Source organism: Podarcis liolepis (assembly GCF_965112155.1).
Source record: "Podarcis liolepis genome assembly, chromosome: 7".
NCBI lineage: Eukaryota > Metazoa > Chordata > Lepidosauria > Squamata > Lacertidae > Podarcis > Podarcis liolepis.
The window spans coordinates 90,684,147-90,705,609 of NC_139561.1; the positions used below are offsets into that span (position 1 = coordinate 90,684,147).

Sequence of the window (21,463 nt, forward strand, 5' to 3'; positions counted from 1 at the left end):
GCAAACTGCTCTTCCGAATAATGCTTTTTTATCGGGCAGGATAGCGGGCAATGGGGGTGGGGGACAAGTTCATGGAACCAAGCGGGTGGGGGGCCCCAAAAAAACATTTGGGAGCCACTGGGCCACAACCTCCATCGTCCTAAATGACCTTGACCGACCCCGATGAGAGCTGGGAGACCCAAGGACATCTTATGGGTCGCAGGTTGCTCCTTGCCCGTAAGCTCACAGCTCCACTGGCTGAGGGGCACCCCATCAGCCTCGGTGCTTTGGGTGCCGGCTCTACTCGTTGCAGCGGTGCGTGCAGCCCGATGGTGGGGTCAGGGGCAACAGAACTGGCTCCCGGCCGCAGTCCTCACCTCTCTCAGCCCCAGAAACATGTTGTTTAACTTATTGCTTCCGTTAGCTGCCTCCGCTGTGTATTTATACAGCAGCCTCCCACCACCCTGGGCGGAACGGCTGCCAGGACTCAAGATCTTCCCCGCATGGGATGGCAGACGCACGGATACAGAAACACAAGCTTGACCCCTGCCGGTCGGGGTGGGGTGGAAGCCCCATGGCGCTGGGCAACCTGGGCAAAATTGGGCCGCTTCTGCTCAGCCATAGAAACCCCCGTTTTGAAACCAGCGGAGAGGGTGCCCGGGTCGTTTCAGGGCCCAATTTGAGGTGCTCACGTTGGGGACCCAGGCTCTGAGGACCTGGAAACCCACCTCCTTCCTGGCAGACCCTCTCAGGCAGGGCCCACCCCCCCAAGAGGCAAGGCGAGGCGATGGCCTCAGGCGGCAGGATGCAGAGGGACGGCCAGGAATGCATTGGCTACTGCAGTCTGCCCCTAGGAGGCCAGTTTTGTTTTTGTTTTTTATAAAATATTTATTAAGATTTTCAAAATATTGCAAAATAAAAAGGAAAAAAAAGAAAAATACAAAATAAAAATAATTAAAAACAACCCCATCTTTCCATTACTTATTTTTCATTAGCTTATTTCCCGGACCTCCTCACGCCTCCCTTTTTTGTATTCCAATTCAGTTTGTTGGTTCAGCAAATCCTTCCCATCCTTCCCCTCTTTTTTTATCCAAATCTTTAATCTTAAAATATTATAACATTAAATCTTTACCTATTAATAATCCATTTTTCATATTCCCTTATAGTATTGCAGCTAAAAACCCCTTAGTTTCTATCCAACATCTTTCTAACATTCATTAATTTTACAATATTTCTGTAAATAGTCTTTAAATTTCTTCCGATCTTCTTCCACCGACTCTTCTCCCTGGTCTAGGAGGCCAGTTTTGTTGCCTCTTTGGCAACCCTCTATGTCACCTCTACAGCAGCCCCTTGGCGGAAAACAGGGGCTGCAGCCATGGGCATAGCTGGGGGTTGGCAGAGGGGCAGCTGCCCCCCCGCCAAATCAAGTAAATAAACAAAAATCCTTAACTAAATGACCAATTGCATCTCAGGTAAGTCGGTTCTGCCGCCCAAACTTAAAGCCTGCACCCCAAAAATAAATCTCGCGTATGCCCATGGCTGCTGCCCCCAGCTCAGTCAGTAGACATGAGACTCTTATATGGGTTCAAACCCCACATTGGGCAAAAGATTCCTGCCTTGCCACGGGTTGGACTCTCGGCGTCCCTTCCAATTCTACAGTTCTACGATTCCTCCTGCCCTTGTTCCTGCTGTAGATCTTCACTCACACCATTGTGGGGGCGCACAACATTTTGTGGTTCGCCCCTCTTGGGCCAGCCCTGCTCTTGGGTGCTGAGCTGGCCGGAGTTGGCAGTTCCTCTACCCTCAGAGGCTTGTGGGGTGGCCCAGCGGGAGACAGTTTTCTCTAGGGCAGCCCCTAAACTGTGGAACTCCTTCCCCACACAGAGACATCCCTGAACCTTCATTGCACACCTGACATTGTACACCTGTTCACCCTGGCGTTTTGATACCCAAGGTCATGGGTCGGCAACCTAAGGCCCGGGGGCCGGATGCGGCCCAATCACCTTCTAAATCAAGCCTGCGGACAGTCCGGGAATCAGCATGTTTTACATGAGTAGAATGTGTCCTTTTATTTAAAAGGCATCTCTGAGTTATTTGTGGGGCATAGGAATTGGTTCATTCCCCCCCACCAAAAAAAATTAGTCCGCCCCCCCCCCCCCCAAGGTCTGAGGGACAGTGGACCGGCCACCTGCTGAAAATGTTTGCTGACCCCTGCCCAAGGTGTATGTTTTTACGAGTCTTTTGTGACTGTAAAGGTAAAGGTACCCCAGACGACTCTGCGGTTGTGCGCTCATCTCACTCTACAGGCCGAGGGAGCCGGTGTTTGTCTGCAGACAGCTTCCAGGTCATGTGGCCAGCATGACTAAGCTGCTTCTGGCGAAACCAGAGCAGCGCACGCAAACGCCGTTTACCTTCCTGCCGGAGCGGTACCTATTTATCTACTTGCACTCTGATGTGCTTTTGAACTGCTAGGTTGGCAGGAGCAGGGACCGAGCAACGGGAGCTCACCCCGTCGCAGGGATTTGAACCGCTGACCTTCTGATCAGCAAGCCCTAGGCTCTGTTTAGACCACAGCGCCACTTGTTTTAAAACGTTTTCAGTACTGTGATTAAATTGCTGTAGCCCATCCCGGGACCTTAGTTGAAGAACTAACAAATAAATAATACGAATTGCCACGTCTGGTTGCATTCAAGAGCCAGTGTGGTGCAGCGGTTCGTTATAGTGTCAGGCTGGGACCCGGAAGACCTGGGTTCGAATTCCCCACTTCGCCATGAGGCTTGTGGGGCAGGCAGTCTAGCCTACCTCTCAGCCTAGCCTCCCTCACAAGGTTGTTGTGGGGATGGGGTGAATAAGGAGAGAACCATGTGTGTCACCTTCAGCTGATTGGAGGAAAAGTTGGGATATAAAGGCAAATTAATGACTGATTTTATAGGTGTTGTTTTTTTAATTAAGAAGAATGCTTTGGGGGGAGTTTCTGAGCACTGCAGATCTTCGAAATGGGTGTTTTGCGGGTCACGTTGGGCAGAAGATTTCTGCGTTGCAGGGGGTTGGACTAGATGACCCTCGTGGTCCCTTCCAACTCAACAATGCTATGATTCTGTGCTGGGGCAGCAGAAGGCAGCCAGGCAAACAAGCAAGCAAACAGAGGCGTGAGACACAGTTTTATAAGGAGAGGGGGGGGGGTTGTTTTCAGTCTTGCAATCTAGGGTGATGGAGGCTATCTTTGGCAAGCGGCTGAAATTTTGGGAGAGGAAGGAAGGCTCTCTCTCCAGGCTTGTGGAGCAAAGTTGAATTGCATATTCATTTCCCCCCCTTTGCCCTGCTCTCTCCCAAGCGCTCTTGGAGTCTTTTTCCTTCCCTCTGGGCACATTCTCCAGCAAGGTCAATGGGCTGCATTTCTACCTCTGCAATCAGGAGGGTCAATCAGGCTGGAACAATGAGCCGGGGAGAACAAAAAGCAAAAAATAAGCAAAAAAAGAAAGACCCGTTCATTAGCTTCTCCCCAGTCATAACCTGTGTAAACAGGCTGGCTCTGGAGCGAAGAGGGGAAAAAAAATAAAACCATCAGGTCTTGTTTCCAGTCCCCTTGGGAAGGACTTTGCAGACAGCCAAAGATCAGCTGCCAAAGCACAACTTTCAACAGCTCAACATTAAAGTCTTTTCGATGAGAAACGGCCGGGTCGATTCTGTGAGGTTCTGGGCCAAGGCTGATCCCGTCAGAACATAGGAAGCTGGCTTACACAGTGTCCTGTCTTTGCACAGTGTCCATCACAGCACTGCACACACCAGCTCTCTCCAGAACAGTGTACATTGTGAAGGGGATATGCCAGCCGCTTTCAAATAGGCGAAAGGCTGTCACATAGAAGAAGGAGAAAGCTCCTTTTCCGCTGTTCCAGAGGGGATGACCCAACGAGAAAGGAGATTCCAGCTAAACATTAGAAGGCTTCGAAAAATGCAGAAGAGCTAGGGGGTGAACCAATGGAGGAAAAAACTGAATAAGCCAAGGCGCGTTCGAAAACAGAAGCATTCTGGGTTGTCGACGTTCGAAAGCCAAAACGTTCGGCAACCGAAGTTCCACTGTGTATAGAAGCAAGAACAAAACAACTAATCCAGAATGCGGCAGCTAGACTGGTGACTGGGAGCGGCCGCTGAGACCATATAACACCAGTCCTGAAAGACCTACATTGGCTCCCAGTATGTTTCCAAGCACAATTCAAAGTGTTGGTGCTGACCTTTAAAGCCCTAAATGGCCTCGGTCAAGTAGACCTGAAGGAGCGTCTCCACCCCCATCGTTCTGCCCGGATGCTGAGGTCCAGCGCCGAAGGCCTTCTGGCGGTTCCCTCAGTGCGAGAAGCAAAGCTACAGGGAACCAGGCAGAGGGCCTTCTTGGTGGTGGCACCCGCCCTGTGGAACGCCCTCCCATCAGATGTCAAAGAGATAAACGACTAGAGTGGTACCTCGGGTTACATACGCTTCAGGTTACATACTCTTCAGGTTACAGACTCCACTAACCCAGAAATATTACCTCGGGTTAAGAACTTTGCTTCAGGATGAGAACAGAAATTGTGCTCCGGCAGCACAGCAGCAGCAGGAGGCCCCATTAGCTAAAGTGGTGCTTCAGGTTAAGAACAGTTTCAGGTTAAGAACGGACCTGCGGAACGAATTAAGTACTTAACCCGAGGTACCACTGTACCTGACATTTAGAAGACATCTGAAGGCAGCCCTGTTCAGGGAGGTTTTTAATGTGTGAAATGTATTTTTAATTTTTGTTGGAAGCCACCCAGAGTGGCTGGGGAAACCCAGCCAGATGGGCGGGGTACAAATAATAAATTACAGTGGTGCCTCGCAAGACGAAATTAATCCGTTCCTCGAGTCTCTTCATCTAGCGGTTTTTTCGTCTTGCGAAGCAACCCTATTAGCGGATTAGCGCTATTAGCGGTTTAGCAGCTATTAAAGGCTCAGCGGCTATTAAAGGATTAGCGGATTGGCGGCTAAAAGGCTATTAGCGGCTTAGCGGCTTAGAAAAAGGGGGGGAAAGCGGAAAAAAAATCGGAACACTTGCAAGACGTTTTCGTCTTGCAAAGCAAGCCCATAGGGAAAATTGTCTTGCGAAGCAGCTCAAAAACGGAAAACCCTTTCATCTAGCGGGTTTTCCGTCTTGCGAGGCATTCGTCTTGTGGAGCACCACTGTATTATTATTATTATTATTATTATTATTATTATTATTATTATTAACAACAACTCCAACATGAAGGCTGGGGAACTCTCCTGCAGAAGAAGGCAAAAATGACAGACTCACCAGAAAGCGGCTCCTTGACCTTGACCTCAGCCTCCTCTGTGACGGGGGCCGGATCCGGCGCCTCGGCCTGGTTGAGCTTCTCCACCAGCGAAGCCCTGCGCACCTTCCCTCCCAGCCCGATCTTGAGAAAGGACATGCGCTTGTCTCCCCCACCGCCGTTCTCCTTCTCCGAGAGGCCGCAGTCGAGACCGTAGAGGCTCTCCTTGCGGCGGCCGTTCAGGAGCTGGAGCAGGCTGAAGTCTTCGGAGCTGCGCCGGGTCTTCCTCTTCTCCGGTGTCCCCTGGTTGCCCTCCGTCAAGGGGATCATCATGCGTCCCAAAAAGGACCTCCTGTCCGAGCCCTTCTCCCCGGGGGACTTCTTCTCGCCGCTCTTCTTCCCTTTGCCCATGCGGAAGGGGGACAGCCCCACCAGCTTCTCCAGCGTCGCCCGCCGCCTGTAGTGCCCCTCGGGGCTGCCGTTGAAAAGGCCCCGCTCGAAGGTGCCGCTGCCGCCGTCCGGGGAAGGGTTCCTGCTCTCGGGGGAATCGCTGCCCAGGAAAGAGTCTCTCTCGTTCTCCTCAAGGTCTTCCTCAAAAGGGTTGGTTCCCCGGTGGCTTTCCTTCTCAAGGATCAGCGAGCCGCCGCTGGTGTCGCCGTTGGCCATCTTGGGCTTGCAGGGGTTCTTAAGGACCGGCATGGCAGCCAACGCGCTGCAGGACCTGGAAGGGAAGGTGGAAAAATGGTCAAGTGGTTGCAATGGGAGAGGCTGAGGAGGTTTTGGGGAGACATTCTGAACATTTTAATGTGTAATGTTTCCTTCTGTTTTTATATACCGTATTTTTCGCCCTATAGGACGCACTTTTTCCCCTCCAAAAATGAAGGGGAAATGTGTGTGCGTCCTATGGGGCGAATGCAGGCTTTCGCTGAAGCCTGGAGAGCGAGAGGGGTCGGTGCGCACCGACCCCTCTCGCTCTCCAGGCTTCGCAGACCTCTCCACAAGCAGTGGGAGCGCTCCCGCTGCTTGGGGAGAGTTGCCGGCATCCCGAAGCCTGCGCGCGCTGATCTCAGCGCGTCCAGGCTTCGCGGACCTCTCCTCAAGCAGCGGGAGCCAGCGCTGGGCTCCCATGGCTTGCAGAGAGCTGCCTGTTTGGGGGCTGGGGTCGGGGGATGCTCGGGCCTCCCCCGCCCCAGCCCCGCGCCTGGGGAAAAAATAATTTCCCCCCCTTTATTTCCCCCCCAAAAAACTAGGTGCGCCTTATGGGATGGTGTGTCCTATAGGGCGAAAAATACGGTATGTTGGAAGCCACCCAGGGGAGATGGGGCAATCCACTCAGATCGGTGGGGTATAACAACAACAACAACAACAACAACAACAACAACAACAACAACAACAACAACAACAATAATGCTTTGGGAGCTTTGCTTGTTTTCCACAGGTATAAATTTTATTTATACCCCGCCCTCCCCAGCTAAGACCAGGCTCAGGGCGGCTAACAGCAGATATAAAAACAACTGATTGAAATACAGTGGTACCTCAGGTTACATACGCTTCAGGTTACATACGCTTCAGGTTACAGACTCCGCTAACCCAGAAATAGTGCTTCAGGTTAAGAACTTTGCTTCAGGATGAGAACAGAAATCGTGCTCCGGCGGCGCGGCGGCAGCAGGAGGCCCCATTAGCTAAAGTGGTGCTTCAGGTTAAGAACAGTTTCAGGTTAAGTATGGACCTCCGGAACGAATTAAGCACTTAACCTGAGGTACCACTGTACAACTTTAAAAACAAGATTAAAATACAACATTAAAACATTAAAATGCAGCCTCGTTTCAGTGGAAACTCAAATCAAAAACTTTTTGGGGGATGGAAGCATCAAGTCTTCACCAAGGCTAATATTTTAATGTGTAATGTTTCCTTCTGTTTTTATATCTGTTGGAAGCTGGGGCAATCCATTCAGATGGGTGGGATATAATAAAAACAACAACAATAACAATAATAATAATGTTTTCGGGAGCTTTGCTTGTTTTTCACAGGTGCCCGGCCTCAGCATATACCCTTGAAATCCTAACCAAAATCAAATTCCAACCCCCGTTCCCCAAATCTTATTATTATTCTTCATTTATGGATAAGCCATGGATAAGGAGCATAGATGAATACTGTCACAGCAGGTTGAAATCAGCATAAGGTTGGATATTAAAATGGGACTTGTTCTTAATATAGAGGAAGAAGAAGAGTTTGGATTTGATATCCCGCTTCATCACTACCCGAAGGAGTCTCAAAGCGGCTAGCATTCTCCTTTCCCTTCCTCCCCCACAACAAACACTCTGTGAGGTGAGTGGGGCTGAGAGACTTCAGAGAAGTGTGACTGGCCCAAGGTCACCCAGCAGCTGCATGGGGAGGAGTGGAGACGCGAACCCGGTTCCCCAGATTACGAGACTACCTCTCTTAACCACTACACCACACCATGTGTGTTTATTGCAATCGTGCTGAAATGCAAGCTTAACAGAGGACGGGGGGGGGGGAAGCACAGAGGGAGGTGTACATGAAAGTTTTAGAAGCTCGCTAGGCCATGATATTTAAGAAAAGGTGAAAAGAGAAACATGTCTTCAGCCCAGATCTGCCTTTGCCGTTAAGCCGACTGTCAGCTCATAGCAACAAATGGCTTGCAGATCTAACCTAGGTCTGACTTATTGTACTGTTATGGATTTGGGGGTGCCCTGACTCCCCCTAGATTCCTGGCTGTTGGGGTTTAATCAGTGTTTAGAGAATTAAGGTGCGCTGACAGGGGTTGTAAAAGTACAGACTACACTGGTTTTCCTGTTCAGGAGATCAGTGGATAGAGGTGCCATTAAGAAACAAAGAGACCAGAGGACAGGACCATTAAGAGTGATTAACAAGGCAATTACTGTCCTTCATCTGCCCTGAGTAATGGGGGGAGATAAAAAAAAAAAAAGTTGGGAGGGAGAGGGCACCAGGGTTATGAGGAGCCTGATGTCAGCACAGGAAAAAAGTGTCCTTTTGCCGGAGGGTTTTGGAAACAGCTAAAAGGATGTGGGGCAGCAAAACTCCATGGAGGCTGGCTGGGAGCGTCTGAAGGAGTGTCTCCACCCCCATCGTTCTGCCCGGACACTTAGGTCCAGCGCCGTGGGCCTTCTGGCAGTTCCCTCACTGCGAGAAGCCAAGTTACAGGGAACCAGGCAGAGGGCCTTCTTGGTGGTGGCACCCGCCCTGTGGAACGCCCTCCCACCAGATCTCAAAGAGAAAAGCAACTACCAAACTTTTAGAAGACATCTGAAGGCAGCCCTGTTTAGGGAAGCTTTTAATGTTTAATAGGTTATTGCATTTTAGTGTTTTGTTGGACGCTGCCCAGAGTGGCTGGGGAAACCCAGCCAGATGGGCGGGGTATAAATAATATATTATTATTATTATTATTATTATTATTATTATTATTATTATTATTATTATTATTATTATTATTTTATTAGGGAGAGATTGGGGAGCGCGGCTGCCTTCTGCTCTGGACCCCAGGTTTCATGAAGCTCTAGGAGACGCAACCAGAGGCACTTTTTGAGGTGAAACGTTCTGCACTCCCTCCATCAAAACTCAGGTGCATATATGGGTAAATAAAACGTGGCGCTGTGGTCTAAACCACAGAGCCTTGGGTTTGCCAATCGGAAGGTCGGCAGTTCAAATCTCTGTGATGGGGTGAGCTCCCGTTGCTCGGTCCCTGCTCCTGCCAACCTAGCAGTTCAAAAGCACGTCCAAGCGCAAGTAGATAAATAGGTACCAATCCGGAGGGAAGGTAAACGGCATTTCCGTGTGCTGCTCTGGTTCGCCAGAAGCGGCTTAGTCATGCTGGCCACATGACCCGGAAGCTGTACAGCGGCTCCCTTGGCCAATAAAGCGAGATGAGCGCTGCAACCCCAGAGTCGTCCACGACTGGACCTAACGGTCAGGGGTACCTTTAACTTTATCGCATTTATACATACATAATCTTACTTGTATGCCACCTTTCCACTGTTCAAACCATGCTCTGGGCGGCTTACAACATGAAAAAAGCACATAACTACAACAGAAGTGTTAGCGAGCGGCCACTCATATCCCAACAAGAAGTCGTCATAAACCGCGTCAGAAAATAGACAACCAAATTAAACCACTTACATCCCGCCATTTTTCTCCAAGGAGCACAAGATGGTCTGCGTAGTTCTGTTAGCCCCCAAATGGAAAGTGAGCCAGGTCCCACAGAGAGGATTGGCAACGTTAAGACGTTAGAATATGGAGAACTTGCAAGCTTAATACACAGAATAAGAGAGCAAGAATAATGCATATTTAAAGAAGAGTGGAGAATAATTATTGAATACGCAGAAAATAATTGTACACAGCTCAAAACGCTGGCAGCATGAAGATAAATTAAACAGAGTAAACAATATTGGATGTAAAAGGGGGAAACTGATTTGAATGGTTACAGCAAAATGTGCAGGAATGTATGATATGTGATATGAACCGTGGGAGGAGAAGAAGGGAAGTCATTGGGTATGTTAAAGTTTGCAAAATGTTTATTTTGAAATGAAAAAAAACCCTGAAAACTCAATTTAAAAAGTTTTTTTAAAAATAAATAGAAACACATCTGGGCCACACGGGGCACCAGGAAAGGCAGCCCCCCAGAGAGAGCGCAAGGGGTCCAAGCCCTGCTTGACCCTTGCACCCCTCTGCAAAGACTTGACCGGGACCAGGGACCCACAGTGTGGGAGCAGGAAGTTTATGAAGAAGGGATCTTCCACACTGGGAATCCCCAGAGCTGGGTTGACCCAAAGTCAGCGTACAGGAAGCCCTACCTGAGTTTCCATGCTTTTTCGCTCCTGCTTTTTCACGCCAGCCAGATAACAGCTGAACCTCTCTCTGTGTGGAAGTGTCTCCAATGACCAGCTGATAGCAGATTTATCTGCCAGTCTATGGACCCTCCCCTTGCTGCCACGTGACCTGCCTTCTCTTAAAACTGCCCTCATTCCGGGAAGGCAGAAGGGAGGGGACCCTGCAAGAGAGATCCATGAGACCTTTTTCTATCCTTCCTTCTTTTTAAAATCCTCTTTCTGGCTCTTCTTTGTCCACATCACATCTGCAACACATACAGGGGCTACAATCCAGTTTCAAATATCTCTCTCCTCCCATGTAAATGCTCCCGTTTGCAGACACCTGCTTTGGATGCAGAATGTCCTGGGTTCAGGTGCTAACAGCATCTCCGGGTAGGGCTGGGAGTGCCCCCTGCCTGAAATCCTGGACAGCTGCTGCCAGTCAGTGTAGACTTAACTAGGCAGGCCAGTTGCCTGAGGCTAAGGCAGTTTTTTGCGTCCGTATAGTTAAAGCTATGGCTTTCCCAGTACAGTGGTACCTCGGGTTAAGTACTTAATTTGTTCCGGAGGTCCGTTCTTGACCTGAAACTGTTCTTAACCTGAAGCACCAGTTTAGCTAATGGGACCTCCTGCTGCCGCCACGCATTTTCTGTTCTCATCCTGAAGCAACGTTCTTAACCCGAGGTACTATTTCTGGGTTAGCGGAGTCTGTAACCTGAAGCGTATGTAACCAGAGGTACACTGTAGTGATGTAGGGAAGTGAGAGCTGGACCATAAAGAAGGCTGATCGCCGAAGAATGGATGCTTTTGAATTACGGTGCTGGAGGAGACTCTGGAGAGTCCCATGGACTGCAAGAAGATCAAACCTCTCCATTCTGAAGGAAATCAGCCCTGAGTGCTCACTGGAAGGACAGATCCTGAAGCTGAGGCCCCAAGACTTTGGCCACCTCAGGAGAAGAGAAGACTCCCTGGAAAAGACCCTGATGTTGGGAAAGATGGAGGGCACAAGGAGAAGGGGACGGCAGAGGACGAGATGGTGGGACAGTGTTGTCAAAGCTACCAGCATGAGTTTGACCAAACTGCGGGAGGCAGTGGAAGACAGGAGGGCCTGGCGTGCTCTGGTCCAGGGGGTCGCGAAGAGTCGGACACCACTAAACGACTAAACAACAACAACAAAGACAGTTTTTTGCGTTCCTACACAGTCAGTACTGTACGTGTTTCTGGCATTGCGCCCGCTTGAATGCCAGGGGTCTTAATGAGAATCCCTGCTGTTTCTTCCCGCTCAGGGTGTGCTCTGACGGGTGGTACGGATCTGACTTTGGGGTGGGGGTGGGGGCGTTGGAAGTCAGGCCGTTCTTCCAGAGCGGCCGGCCATTTGGGAGACCCTGAGTCATAATTTCGCAGAAGTTCTGGGAGACGAGGAAATTACACAGCAGGATGGAGAGGCAGGAAACCGGTTTTTTCTCAAGGAGGAGAGCCTGCGTGTATATATACGCACAGCAGAGAGTCGCGCTCCTTATAATGTATAAGCAGCTCAAGTCCAGCACCCCTGTTCTCACAGTGGCTGACCAGCTGCCTCTTGTGGGAAACCAGCAACCAGAATCCGGGCACAAGAGAAACACTATCTCCTAATGGGTTCCAGCAACTGGGATCCAGAAGCATTTATTGCCTCCGACCAAAGAGCAAAGTATGTTTCCGAGCACAATTCAAAGTGTTGGTGCTGACCTTGAAAGCCCTAAACGGCTTCAGTCCTGTATACCTGAAGGAGCGTCTCCACCCCCATCATTCAGCCCAGACATTGAGATCCAGCTCCAAGGGCCTCCTCATTGCGGGAAGTGAGGTTACAGGGAACCAGACAGAGGGCCTTCTTGGTGGTGGCGCCCACCCTGTGGAATGCCCTCCCTTTAGATGTGAAGGAAATAAGCAGCTATCCTATCTTTAAAAGACATCTGAAGGCAGCCCTGTTTAGGGAAGTTTTTAATATTTAATGCTGTATTGTTTTTAACACGTGATTGGAAGCCGCCCAGAGTGGCTGGGGAAACTCAGCCAGATGGGCGGGGTATAAATAATAAATTATTATTATTATTATTATCATCATGGCTAGTAGCCATTGAGAGCCCTCTCCTCCTCCATGAATTGGTCCAATCCTGTTTGAAAGCCACCCAAGAAATAGGAACAATAATACATATGTGGTGGAGGTGTGAGGAAATTAAGAAATTTTGGATAGTAGTACATGAAGAACGAAAGAAGATGTTGAAAATATCAATAACAAAGAAACCAGAGACATATCTCCTCGGACTGATAGATGAAGAGATACTACAGGGAAAGAAAAGAATTTTCCTGTGTGCAAGTACAGCTGCTAGAATAGTGATTGCTGCTAGGCGGAAGTCACAAACGATACCCACAGAGGAGGAATGGATTTGTAAACTAAATGAATATATAATTTTGGCAAAATTAATTGCTATAATAAGAAATCAGTCTAATCAAAAATGAAAAAAGGAGTGGAAATGTCTTGATGAATATTGCTCAGAAAAAGATATGCTAACATGCCTAGATTAAAACTTGAAGTACTGGAGGGAAGAAAAATTTGTAAGGAAAGATAATGAGAATAGATAGATGATTTGAGAAGACTGTGGAATGCAAAGATTATTGTAAATTGTGTAATTTGGAGGAAATTGAGTGGGGGCAGAGGGAAGTGGGAGGAGGGAGAAAAGAATAATATGGTGGATTGAGGAAATATAAATGTAAATGTATGGAGAGATGGGGAGGAAATGGTGTTGGCTTTGGTACATTTGTATTGTAATGTAATATGTGAAAACCAATAAATAAACAAGCAAAGAAGAAGAAGAAGAAGAAAAAGAAAAAGAAGAAAAAGAAGAAGAAAAAGAAGAAGAAAACCACCCAAGTTGGCCTCCTGTGGCAGGGAGTTCCACAGTTTAACATGCACTGCATAAAGAAGTGCTTCCTTTTATGTGTCCTGAATCTTCCAACATCCTGTGTCGCTGGATGCCCACAAATTCTGGTGTTAAGAGAGAGAGAGGGAGAGTAACTTTTCCCCAGGCACTTTCTCTGTGACAGGCCTAATGTTGTAAACTTCTAGCATGTCGCCTCTTTACTTTTCTCTAAACTAAAAAGTCCCAAACTCTGCAAGCTTTCTTCGTAGGGGAGCAGCTGTAGCTTCTAAAGAGCTACACAAGAGGCCTTGTATTCTTAGAAGCCGGAGTTCCCCGACCCAGTGCCCTCCAGGTATCATGGATTACATTTCCTATCAGCACCAACCAGCCCTGCCACTCTGCCACCTGCCCCAGAATCATATGACTGGTTTCACTGGCGCTGAGTTGCAGTCTTCACTATCAGCGCCAGCCAGCAAAGCCACACAACCAGCGTCACGCGACTTGGGCTGGTAGGAGCTGTGGTGTAGCTTCCTTTTTTTCTTTTTGCACTGCAGCAAAAAAATAACCCCAAATAACACTGGGGCACCTTAATGGAGAGCTGCTTTAAATCTGCCACAGCAAAATTGTTGGTCCCTAAAATGCCCAAAGCCTCTCTTGTTTTTTCTCTCAAGGCTGAGCTCTGGGGAGCCCCAGCATAAATTCAGCCCCACTGGCAACCTACCGTATTTTTCGCTCCATAAGACGCACGGTTTTTTTCTCCTAAAAAGTAAGGGGAAATGTCTGTGTGTCTTATGGAGTGAATGCGTGGTCCCTGGAGCCAAATTGTCCAGGGGTGAAAAGCAGATCATGCTTTTTTCTTTTCTTTTTTTTTGGAAAGAGGGAAGTGGGTGTTGAAACAAAGCCGCTGATCGTTTGCCGATCGGGAGAGAGATAAGGGACGCTTGAGATAAAGGAGGCTGCCTGGGAGTGGGGAGGTAAAGACAGCGAACTTGCAAGGAGAGGAGACAGGAAGATTAAAGCAATGAGGAGAGAAATTAGAAGAACAGGAAGAGCAAAAAACTGTTCCAGCTAAGGAAAAGACACTAAGGCAAACAAGAGGGAAGGGGGTGTTGAAACAAAGCCGCTGATCAGCTGATCAGCAAGCGATTGGGAGGGAGATAAGGGACTCTAGAGATAAAGGAGGCTGCCTGGGAGGGGGGGTAAAAGCACATGGATCCTCGGGATTTTTGCATTGGGTCACCTTAAATTCACCATCAGATCACATAGCATGTCCATGGCTACAGTCTGCACCAAAAAAAAATCATACATCCATTGTTTCGTTCAGAATATTTTTTCCCCTTGTTCTCCTCCTCTAAAAACTAGGTGCGTCTTATGGTCAGGTGTGTCTTATGGAGCGAAAAATACAGTATATGTGGGCATCAATTGTCCTCTTCCTCCTCCTCCTCAAGAGGAGCCACATTCATTGCCAGGAGCTGTACCTAAGAGGCAGGTAGACTGCAGGCTTGCTGAATTTTACTAGGAATCACACACACACACCCTCAAGATCATCCAACAAGAGCCCAGTAGCCATACAAGACATAACAATTAGAATTTAAGGGCAGGGTGCCTCTTTCCATTCCAGAACCAGATATTCCACGCAACTCCTGGCTCCAACTCAGGTGGGCATAGCAGTTTTGTTGCAGATGTTACGAAACAGTCGAGAGTCAGAAAATCCTTGTCGACCTACATTCAGCGCAAATCATACTGTACACCTGCGATCGGCGCAGAATTTCAGAATGGGCAATGTACCTTATATGGTGGGAAGTTTACTTGGGACATTAGGCCTGCAAACAGATGTAAAGTTCTGCCAATGGGCTGCAGCCCTTCTCCCCACTTTAAGGTGAATAGCCCCCCCCCCAAAAAAAAAGAGAAGAAGAAGAAGAGTTTGGATTTGATATCCCGCCTTTCACTCCCCTTCAGGAGTCTCAAAGCGGCTAACATTCTCCTTTCCCTTCCTCCCCCACAACAAACACTCTGTGAGGTGAGTGGGGCTGAGAGACTTCAGAGAAGTGTGACTGGCCCAAGGTCACCCAGCAGCTGCATGTGGAGGAGCGGAGACGCGAACCCAGTTTCCCAGATTACGTGACTACCGCTCTTAACCACTACACCACACTGGCTACACCCCTTGCGATCTGCAATAGATGGAGGGGTGGGGGAAGAGGTGCTTGCACACACCTGGGCTACTCACCTGCCTGGGGCCTGAAAGAAAGAAAATTACACCCAGAGTTTGCGGTGCTTCGCTGCCTGGCTGCATGGAGGCAAGCAGCAATTTGCAGGATATTTTTTTGCCCCATTTTTTTGCATTTATATCCCACACTTTTGTTATCCAAGGAGCTGAAGGAGGCATGCATGTCTGCCCCCTTCCTCATTTAATACCCACAACAACCCTGTGAGGTAGGCTAGACTGAGAAGAAGACAGCCCTCTGATGTATAGATGGCATATTTAAAAAAGGGTAAAGGGGACCCCTGACCATTAGGTCCAGTCGTGGCCGACTCTGGGGTTGCGGCGCTCATCTCGCTTTACTGGCCGAGGCAGCCGGTGTACAGCTTCCGGGTCATGTGGCCAGCATGACTAAGTCACTTCTGGAGAACCAGAGCAGCGCACGGAAACGCTGTTTACCTTCCTGCCGGAGCGGTACCTATTTATCTACTTGCACTTTGAGGTGCTTTTGAACTGCTAGGTTGGCAGGAGCAGGGACCGAACAACGGGAGCTCACCCCGTCGCAGGGATTCGAACCGCCGACCTTCTGATCGGCAAGCCCTAGGCTCAGTGGTTTAATCCACAGCGCCACCCGCGTCCCTTGGAGATGGTATATTACACCAGTGAAATTAGCTAAAATGTATAAGACAAATAATAAATGTTGGAAATTTAAAGAAAAAGAAGGAACATTTTATCATATGTGGTGGGAATGTAAGCAAGTAAAGAACTTCTGGGAAATGATATATAATGAGATGAAAAAGGTGTTAAAATATACATTTTTTAAAAAAACCAGAAGCATTCTTACTTGATATTATAGGTCAGGACATTAATAGGCAAGATGTTAATTTTTTTTTATACGCAACAACAGCGGCAAGAGTATTGTTAGCCCAGAAATGGAAACAAGAAGAAATTCCGATGAAAGAAGAATGGCAGACGAAATTAATGGACTATGCAGAATTGGACAAAATGACAGGAAGGATTTGAAACCTGCGGGACCAGAGATTTACAGAAGATTGGAAGAAGTATATAAACTATTTCAAAAGCAACTGTAATCAACAAATTACGCTACTACAAGAAGTTTTGTAAGGTGAGATATACGAAGTGTTACAAAGTAGAAAAGGATAGAGATACTGGTTATGAGTTTGAAGTGTAATAGGGAAAATAAGAAATGCATACTGAGAGATTAGATTGGAAAATTATCAGGCAGGATTGATGGAAGTCAAAAATTTGAATAAGATGCAAAAGTATGTTTAATTACTGTTGAAAATGATACGTTAAAAAAAACTAATAAAAATTTATTTAAAAAAAGAGAGAGAGAGAAAGAAGACCTTGATAGAATCAGATTTTGCCAGGGGTAGAAAGGAGGGATACTTTCAAGGAAAAGAAAGCATAACTTGCAACTCTGAGCAAATGGAAATAGGGCCATGCCTGTCATTCCAGAATAATTTTCATATGAGGGGTTACCGCCTGAGGGGTCCCCACATTGGAGGCAGTGTGGTGTAGTGGTTGGAGCGTCAGGCTAGGAACTGGGAGACTGGGGTTCAAATCCCCCCACTCGGCCTCTTTCAGCCTAACCTACCTTGCCAACAAAGGTCTGTATAGTTAAAGCTATGGTTTTCCCAATAGTGAGAGCTGGACCATAAAGAAGGCTGATCGCTGAACAATTGATGTATTGAATTATGGTGCTGGAGGAGACTCTTGAGAGTCCCATGGACTGCAAGAAGATCAAACCTCTCCATTCTGAAGGAAATCAGCCCTGAGTGCTCACTGGAAGGACAGATCCTGAAGCTGAGGCTCCAAGACTTTGGCCACATCATGAGAAGAGAAGACTCCCTGGAAAAGACCCTGATGTTGGGAAAGATGGAGGGCACAAGGAGAAGGGGACGACAGAGGAGGAGATGGTGGGACAGTGTTCTCGAAGCTACTAGCATGAGTTTGACCAAACTGCGGGAGGCAGTGGAAGACAGAAGTGCCTGTCGTGCTCTGGTCCAGAGAGTCACGAAGAGTCGGACACGACTAAACGACTAAACAAGAACTTCACAGGATTGTTTCGTGGATTAAATGAGGGGGAAGAATCACGCGAGGCACCTTGAGTCGCCGGGAGAAAAATGCGGGATATAAATGCAATCGGTCATTAACACCGGGAGACTCTGTGCTACAGCCTCCCCCGGAACATAATTCCTCACAAAACTTTGCAAAAATATACCTTGGCATTTTGCAGTGCGCGCGCGTAAAACTAAGACTCTGCGCGACGCCTTAACGTTCATGCGCGTGTGCATTTAGCCACATGCGCTCGGGGGAGACTTGATACACCCCCCCTTACCCACCCAGAGTGTATCCTGGGGGGGACGGGACGGGACGACCCGATCCTGAAGAAGGGCGACTCTAGCAACTGATGCGCGCAGCGTTTCCCACGAAGCATCCCCAGCCGGCAAAAGCAGACGTGAAATAAGGACCGTGGGAAAATGTGGGGGGAACAGGGGGCTGCTGCGCCCTGGCTGGTGGGAACAGCTGGAGATCAAAAGAGCAAAGAATACCATTTAGCAGCAGTGAAACCTGCACCTCCAGGAAACTGCAGGGGGGGGGGCAGGGGACGGGGGCGCACGAGGAGGACCCTACCTGATTCGTGCGTCCTTTGGATCAATCCCTGGTGCTCAGTCCATTCTCTGCGCGCTCGACTCCTCGTCTTCCAGCTCTGTGCGATTCCTCGGCTGCTCTGAAGGAGGAAAGTGGAGGTGGGGACCTCTGAGGCGAAGGAAGCTTGGGGCTCGATTCTTTGTCGTTGTTGTTTTTTGGAGAGGATGTCTCTCCCAGTAGCCTCGGTAGTTAAAATTGCTGCTTTATATAATCAGGGAAACCGACCCTTCTGGCGCACTTAGCGCTGCTGGGTCAAGGAGCTGCGACCACAGTGCGGGACGTATTTTCCTTTTCCTTTCCTTTTTTTTTGAGAGGGGGAGGAAACCCTTTGGATCAGGGCGAGGGAGAATGTCCGTGATGTGTTTTCCCCCAGCAATAAGGCTAATAACTGATGCGTGCAAAGTCACAATAAAGGGTCTCCTGACCATGGGCAGAGTGCCCTTTCCTTCCGCCTTGCAAACGAGTGGACGCAGTCCGCCAGCTCCCCACCACACGTACTGGTGTTGTTGTTTTTTTTTGGGGGGGGGGAGAGTATTAATGTTGCTTTTCATTCAAAGGATTCCCAAAGCAGCTTGCAAACGATAAATAATAAGAACACAACAGAATACCACAAACACAGCACAAGTCATATAGAATAATCGACAAATCGTCGGCGAAACAACTGCAATCTATAAAACACTGTTAAAGCAACAGCTAAAAAAAATTAAGCTAAGCGTCACAATTAAAGCAAAAGTCCTATTATATGATTAACAAATCCATACAGCATTTATGATCTATAAATCAGTTTTAACAACGTTAACGAAACGGCAGCCAGAATCTAAACCAAGCGCTGAGATGTCCCAGTGGGGCTCAAGTCTTTCAGAACTCTGGTTTTCGTTTTGTTTTGTTTTGAGAGCACTGCCAGCATTTGCACATATATTATGATTCTTTTTTTATTATTTAACTGCCTTTCACCCTCGGGCGACTTACAGCATTCAGACACAATGCTAAAAACAGCTAAAAACAACTTACAGTCACAAAACTAAAGGTAGGGCCTACACAGTCAATTTCCTGCAGGATGTGAACAACCAACAGTTGATCTGTATGTATAATCTAGCATATTTTTGGGGTGCAAATCTGCCTCCTGGACCTTGTGCACCGGCCGCCCCCTTTCTGCCTGAGTATTTGAAGTGCCTAGCAGTGCCTTTGCCTACCATGAGGCCAGGACAGGTGGCTGAAGGTAGCAAGCGGCCACGGGCCTGTAATTTTTAGAGAAAAGGCAGTCAAGTGGAGATATTAGAGAAGTTCATAAAATGATGTCTGGCATGGAGAAAGTGGAGAGAGGAATGTCCGTCCGTCCCCAAAACTGGACACTCAGTGAAGCTGAACCCTGGAAGATTTGGGACACGTAAACGGAAGTAATTCTTTATGCAGTTAAACTGTGGAACTCCCTGCCACAGGAAGCAGTGATGGCCACCAACTTGGATGGCTTTAGAAGAGGATTAGGCAAATTCAAGGGGGAGGAGAGGGCTTTTGATGGGTGTTAGCCAGGATAGCTGTGTGGCAGCGATGCTTCTGAATCACAGTTGCTGGAGGCCACAGGAGGGGAGAACGTTCTCATGCTCGGATCCTGCGTGCGAGGTCCTGCGTGCGAGGCATCCACTGAGCCCTCCAATAATAATAATAATAATAATAATAATAATAATAATAATAATAATAATAATAATTTATTATTTATACCCCACCCATCTGGTTAGGTTTCCTCAGCCATTCTGGGCGGCTTCCAACAGAATATTAAAATGCAAAACCTATTAAACATAAAAAGCTTCCCTAAACAGGGCTGCCTTCAGATGTCTTCTGAATGTTAAATAGTTGTTTATCTCTTTGACAACTGGTGGGAGGGTGTTCCACAGGGCGGGTGCCACCACTGAGAAGGCCCTCTGCCTGGTTCCCTGTAACTTGGCTTCTTGCAGGGAGGGAACCGCCAGAAGGCCCTCAGCACTGGACCTCGGTGTCCGGGCAAAACGATGGGGGTGGAGACGCTCCTTCAGGTATACTGGGCCTTTGAGGCTATTTAGGGCTTTAAAGGTCAACACCAACACTTTGAATTGTGCTCGGAAAATTAAGGCTCTTTTGCACCTCTTGTTCATGCCAATGAGGCTCAGGCAAGCCGGATAACTGCCCAGCTCACGGGAACCAGCGGGCTAGAATTGGTTTACCCTTTGGAATTTTCCATCCCAGCCTTGTTTGTGGGCAGGCAATCCTGCCCTTGGAATCTCCTGCTTCAGTTGCTACTTGAGTGTGTCTGGGCAGACTCCCTGCCCTGGACACGCAAGCTCATCTAAGCCAAGTCTAGCCCTCTCCTGCCACCCTGTGGACACTCCTTTTGGGGGAAAAGAACAAAAGAAAACAAATACTTTTATGCAGAAAGTGGGTGCCGTTTAAATAACATAATAGCAGCAGCAGAACAAATGAACCAGTAAGGTCAATGTCAATTTTGTTGTTGTTGTTTAGTCATTTAGTCGTGTCCGCCTCTTCGTGACCCCCTGGACCAGAGCACGCCAGGCCCTCCTGTCTTCCACTGCCTCCCGCAGTTGGGTCAAACTCATGCTGGTAGCTTCGAGAACACTGTCCCACCATCTCGTCCTCTGTCGTCCCCTTCCAACTTACCAAGGTTCATGGTTCTTACATGCCAGGTTCCTATGCAATATTTTTCTTTACAGCATTGGACTTTCCTTTCGCTTCCAGTCAATGTCAGTATCAACATCCCCCCCCCCAAAAAAAAGGAAAAAAAAGAAAAGAAAGAAAAGGAGAGAGAGAGAAAAGAAAAGAAAACACGACATATTCTGATCGTCTTGTATGAGCACTCTCCGCGTGTCAAGAAAGGTAGCAAAAATCCCATGTTTCACCTGAAAACAAAACCATACTACAGTGGTACCTCGGGTTACATACACCTCAGGTTACATACACTTCAGGTTACATATGCTTCAGGTTACAGACTCCGCTAACCCAGAAATAGTGCTTCAGGTTAAGAACTTTGCTTCAGGATGAGAACAGAAATCATGCTCTGGTGGCGTGGCGGCAGCGGGAGACCCCATTAGCTAAATTGGTGCTTCAGGTTAAGAACAGTTTCAGGTTAAGAACGGACCTCCAGAACGAATTAAGTACTTAACCCAAGGTACCACTGTATAATGTTGTGCAAGGGCACCAGTTGGTGTGGAAGCAATGCAAATTGAGTGTGGCTATGTCTGGGCATGGGGTGGGGGCTGTATGGCATGGGGCAGGGCGGAACAGCATGGATCAGTTTGTCATTGGTCACAAGAAAGGAAACTCAGGAGATACAATACCATGGTCTGTCCAGAGGACAGGACGCTGTCCATCTCTCGAGTGCTTCGATATTAACATTCAGTTAAAACGAGTCTAACCGGTAAGGTCACAGCCGGCCCATACATTTGAAGAGAGACAGTGTGGTGCAGTGGTTAGAGCAGAGTTTTCCAAACCATGCGTGGCGACACGTCGGTGTGCCGGCTTGCAGTGTGCAGGTGAATCGTGTAAATGCTCCCCCAGGGCTGGGAAGGGGTTAGTTTAAGATCCAGTTTGCTAGTAAAACTG

The 21,463-nt window shown here is 48.2% G+C and overlaps 1 protein-coding gene across 1 annotated transcript in view; it reads right to left on the reverse strand.

The window, feature by feature from the left end:
• EXOC3L2 (exocyst complex component 3 like 2) overlaps positions 1–18,155 on the reverse strand; it is a 54,118-nt gene extending 35,963 nt beyond the window's left edge. The window contains exons 1-2 of the mRNA XM_083516148.1: positions 17,855–18,155; positions 5,279–5,976 (exon numbers count right to left, since the gene is read on the reverse strand). Coding sequence (XP_083372274.1) covers positions 5,279–5,954 — 676 coding nt within the window. The 5' untranslated portion in view covers positions 5,955–5,976; positions 17,855–18,155. The remainder of the gene's footprint in view (positions 1–5,278; positions 5,977–17,854) is intronic.
• Positions 18,156–21,463: the final 3,308 nt, after the last annotated feature.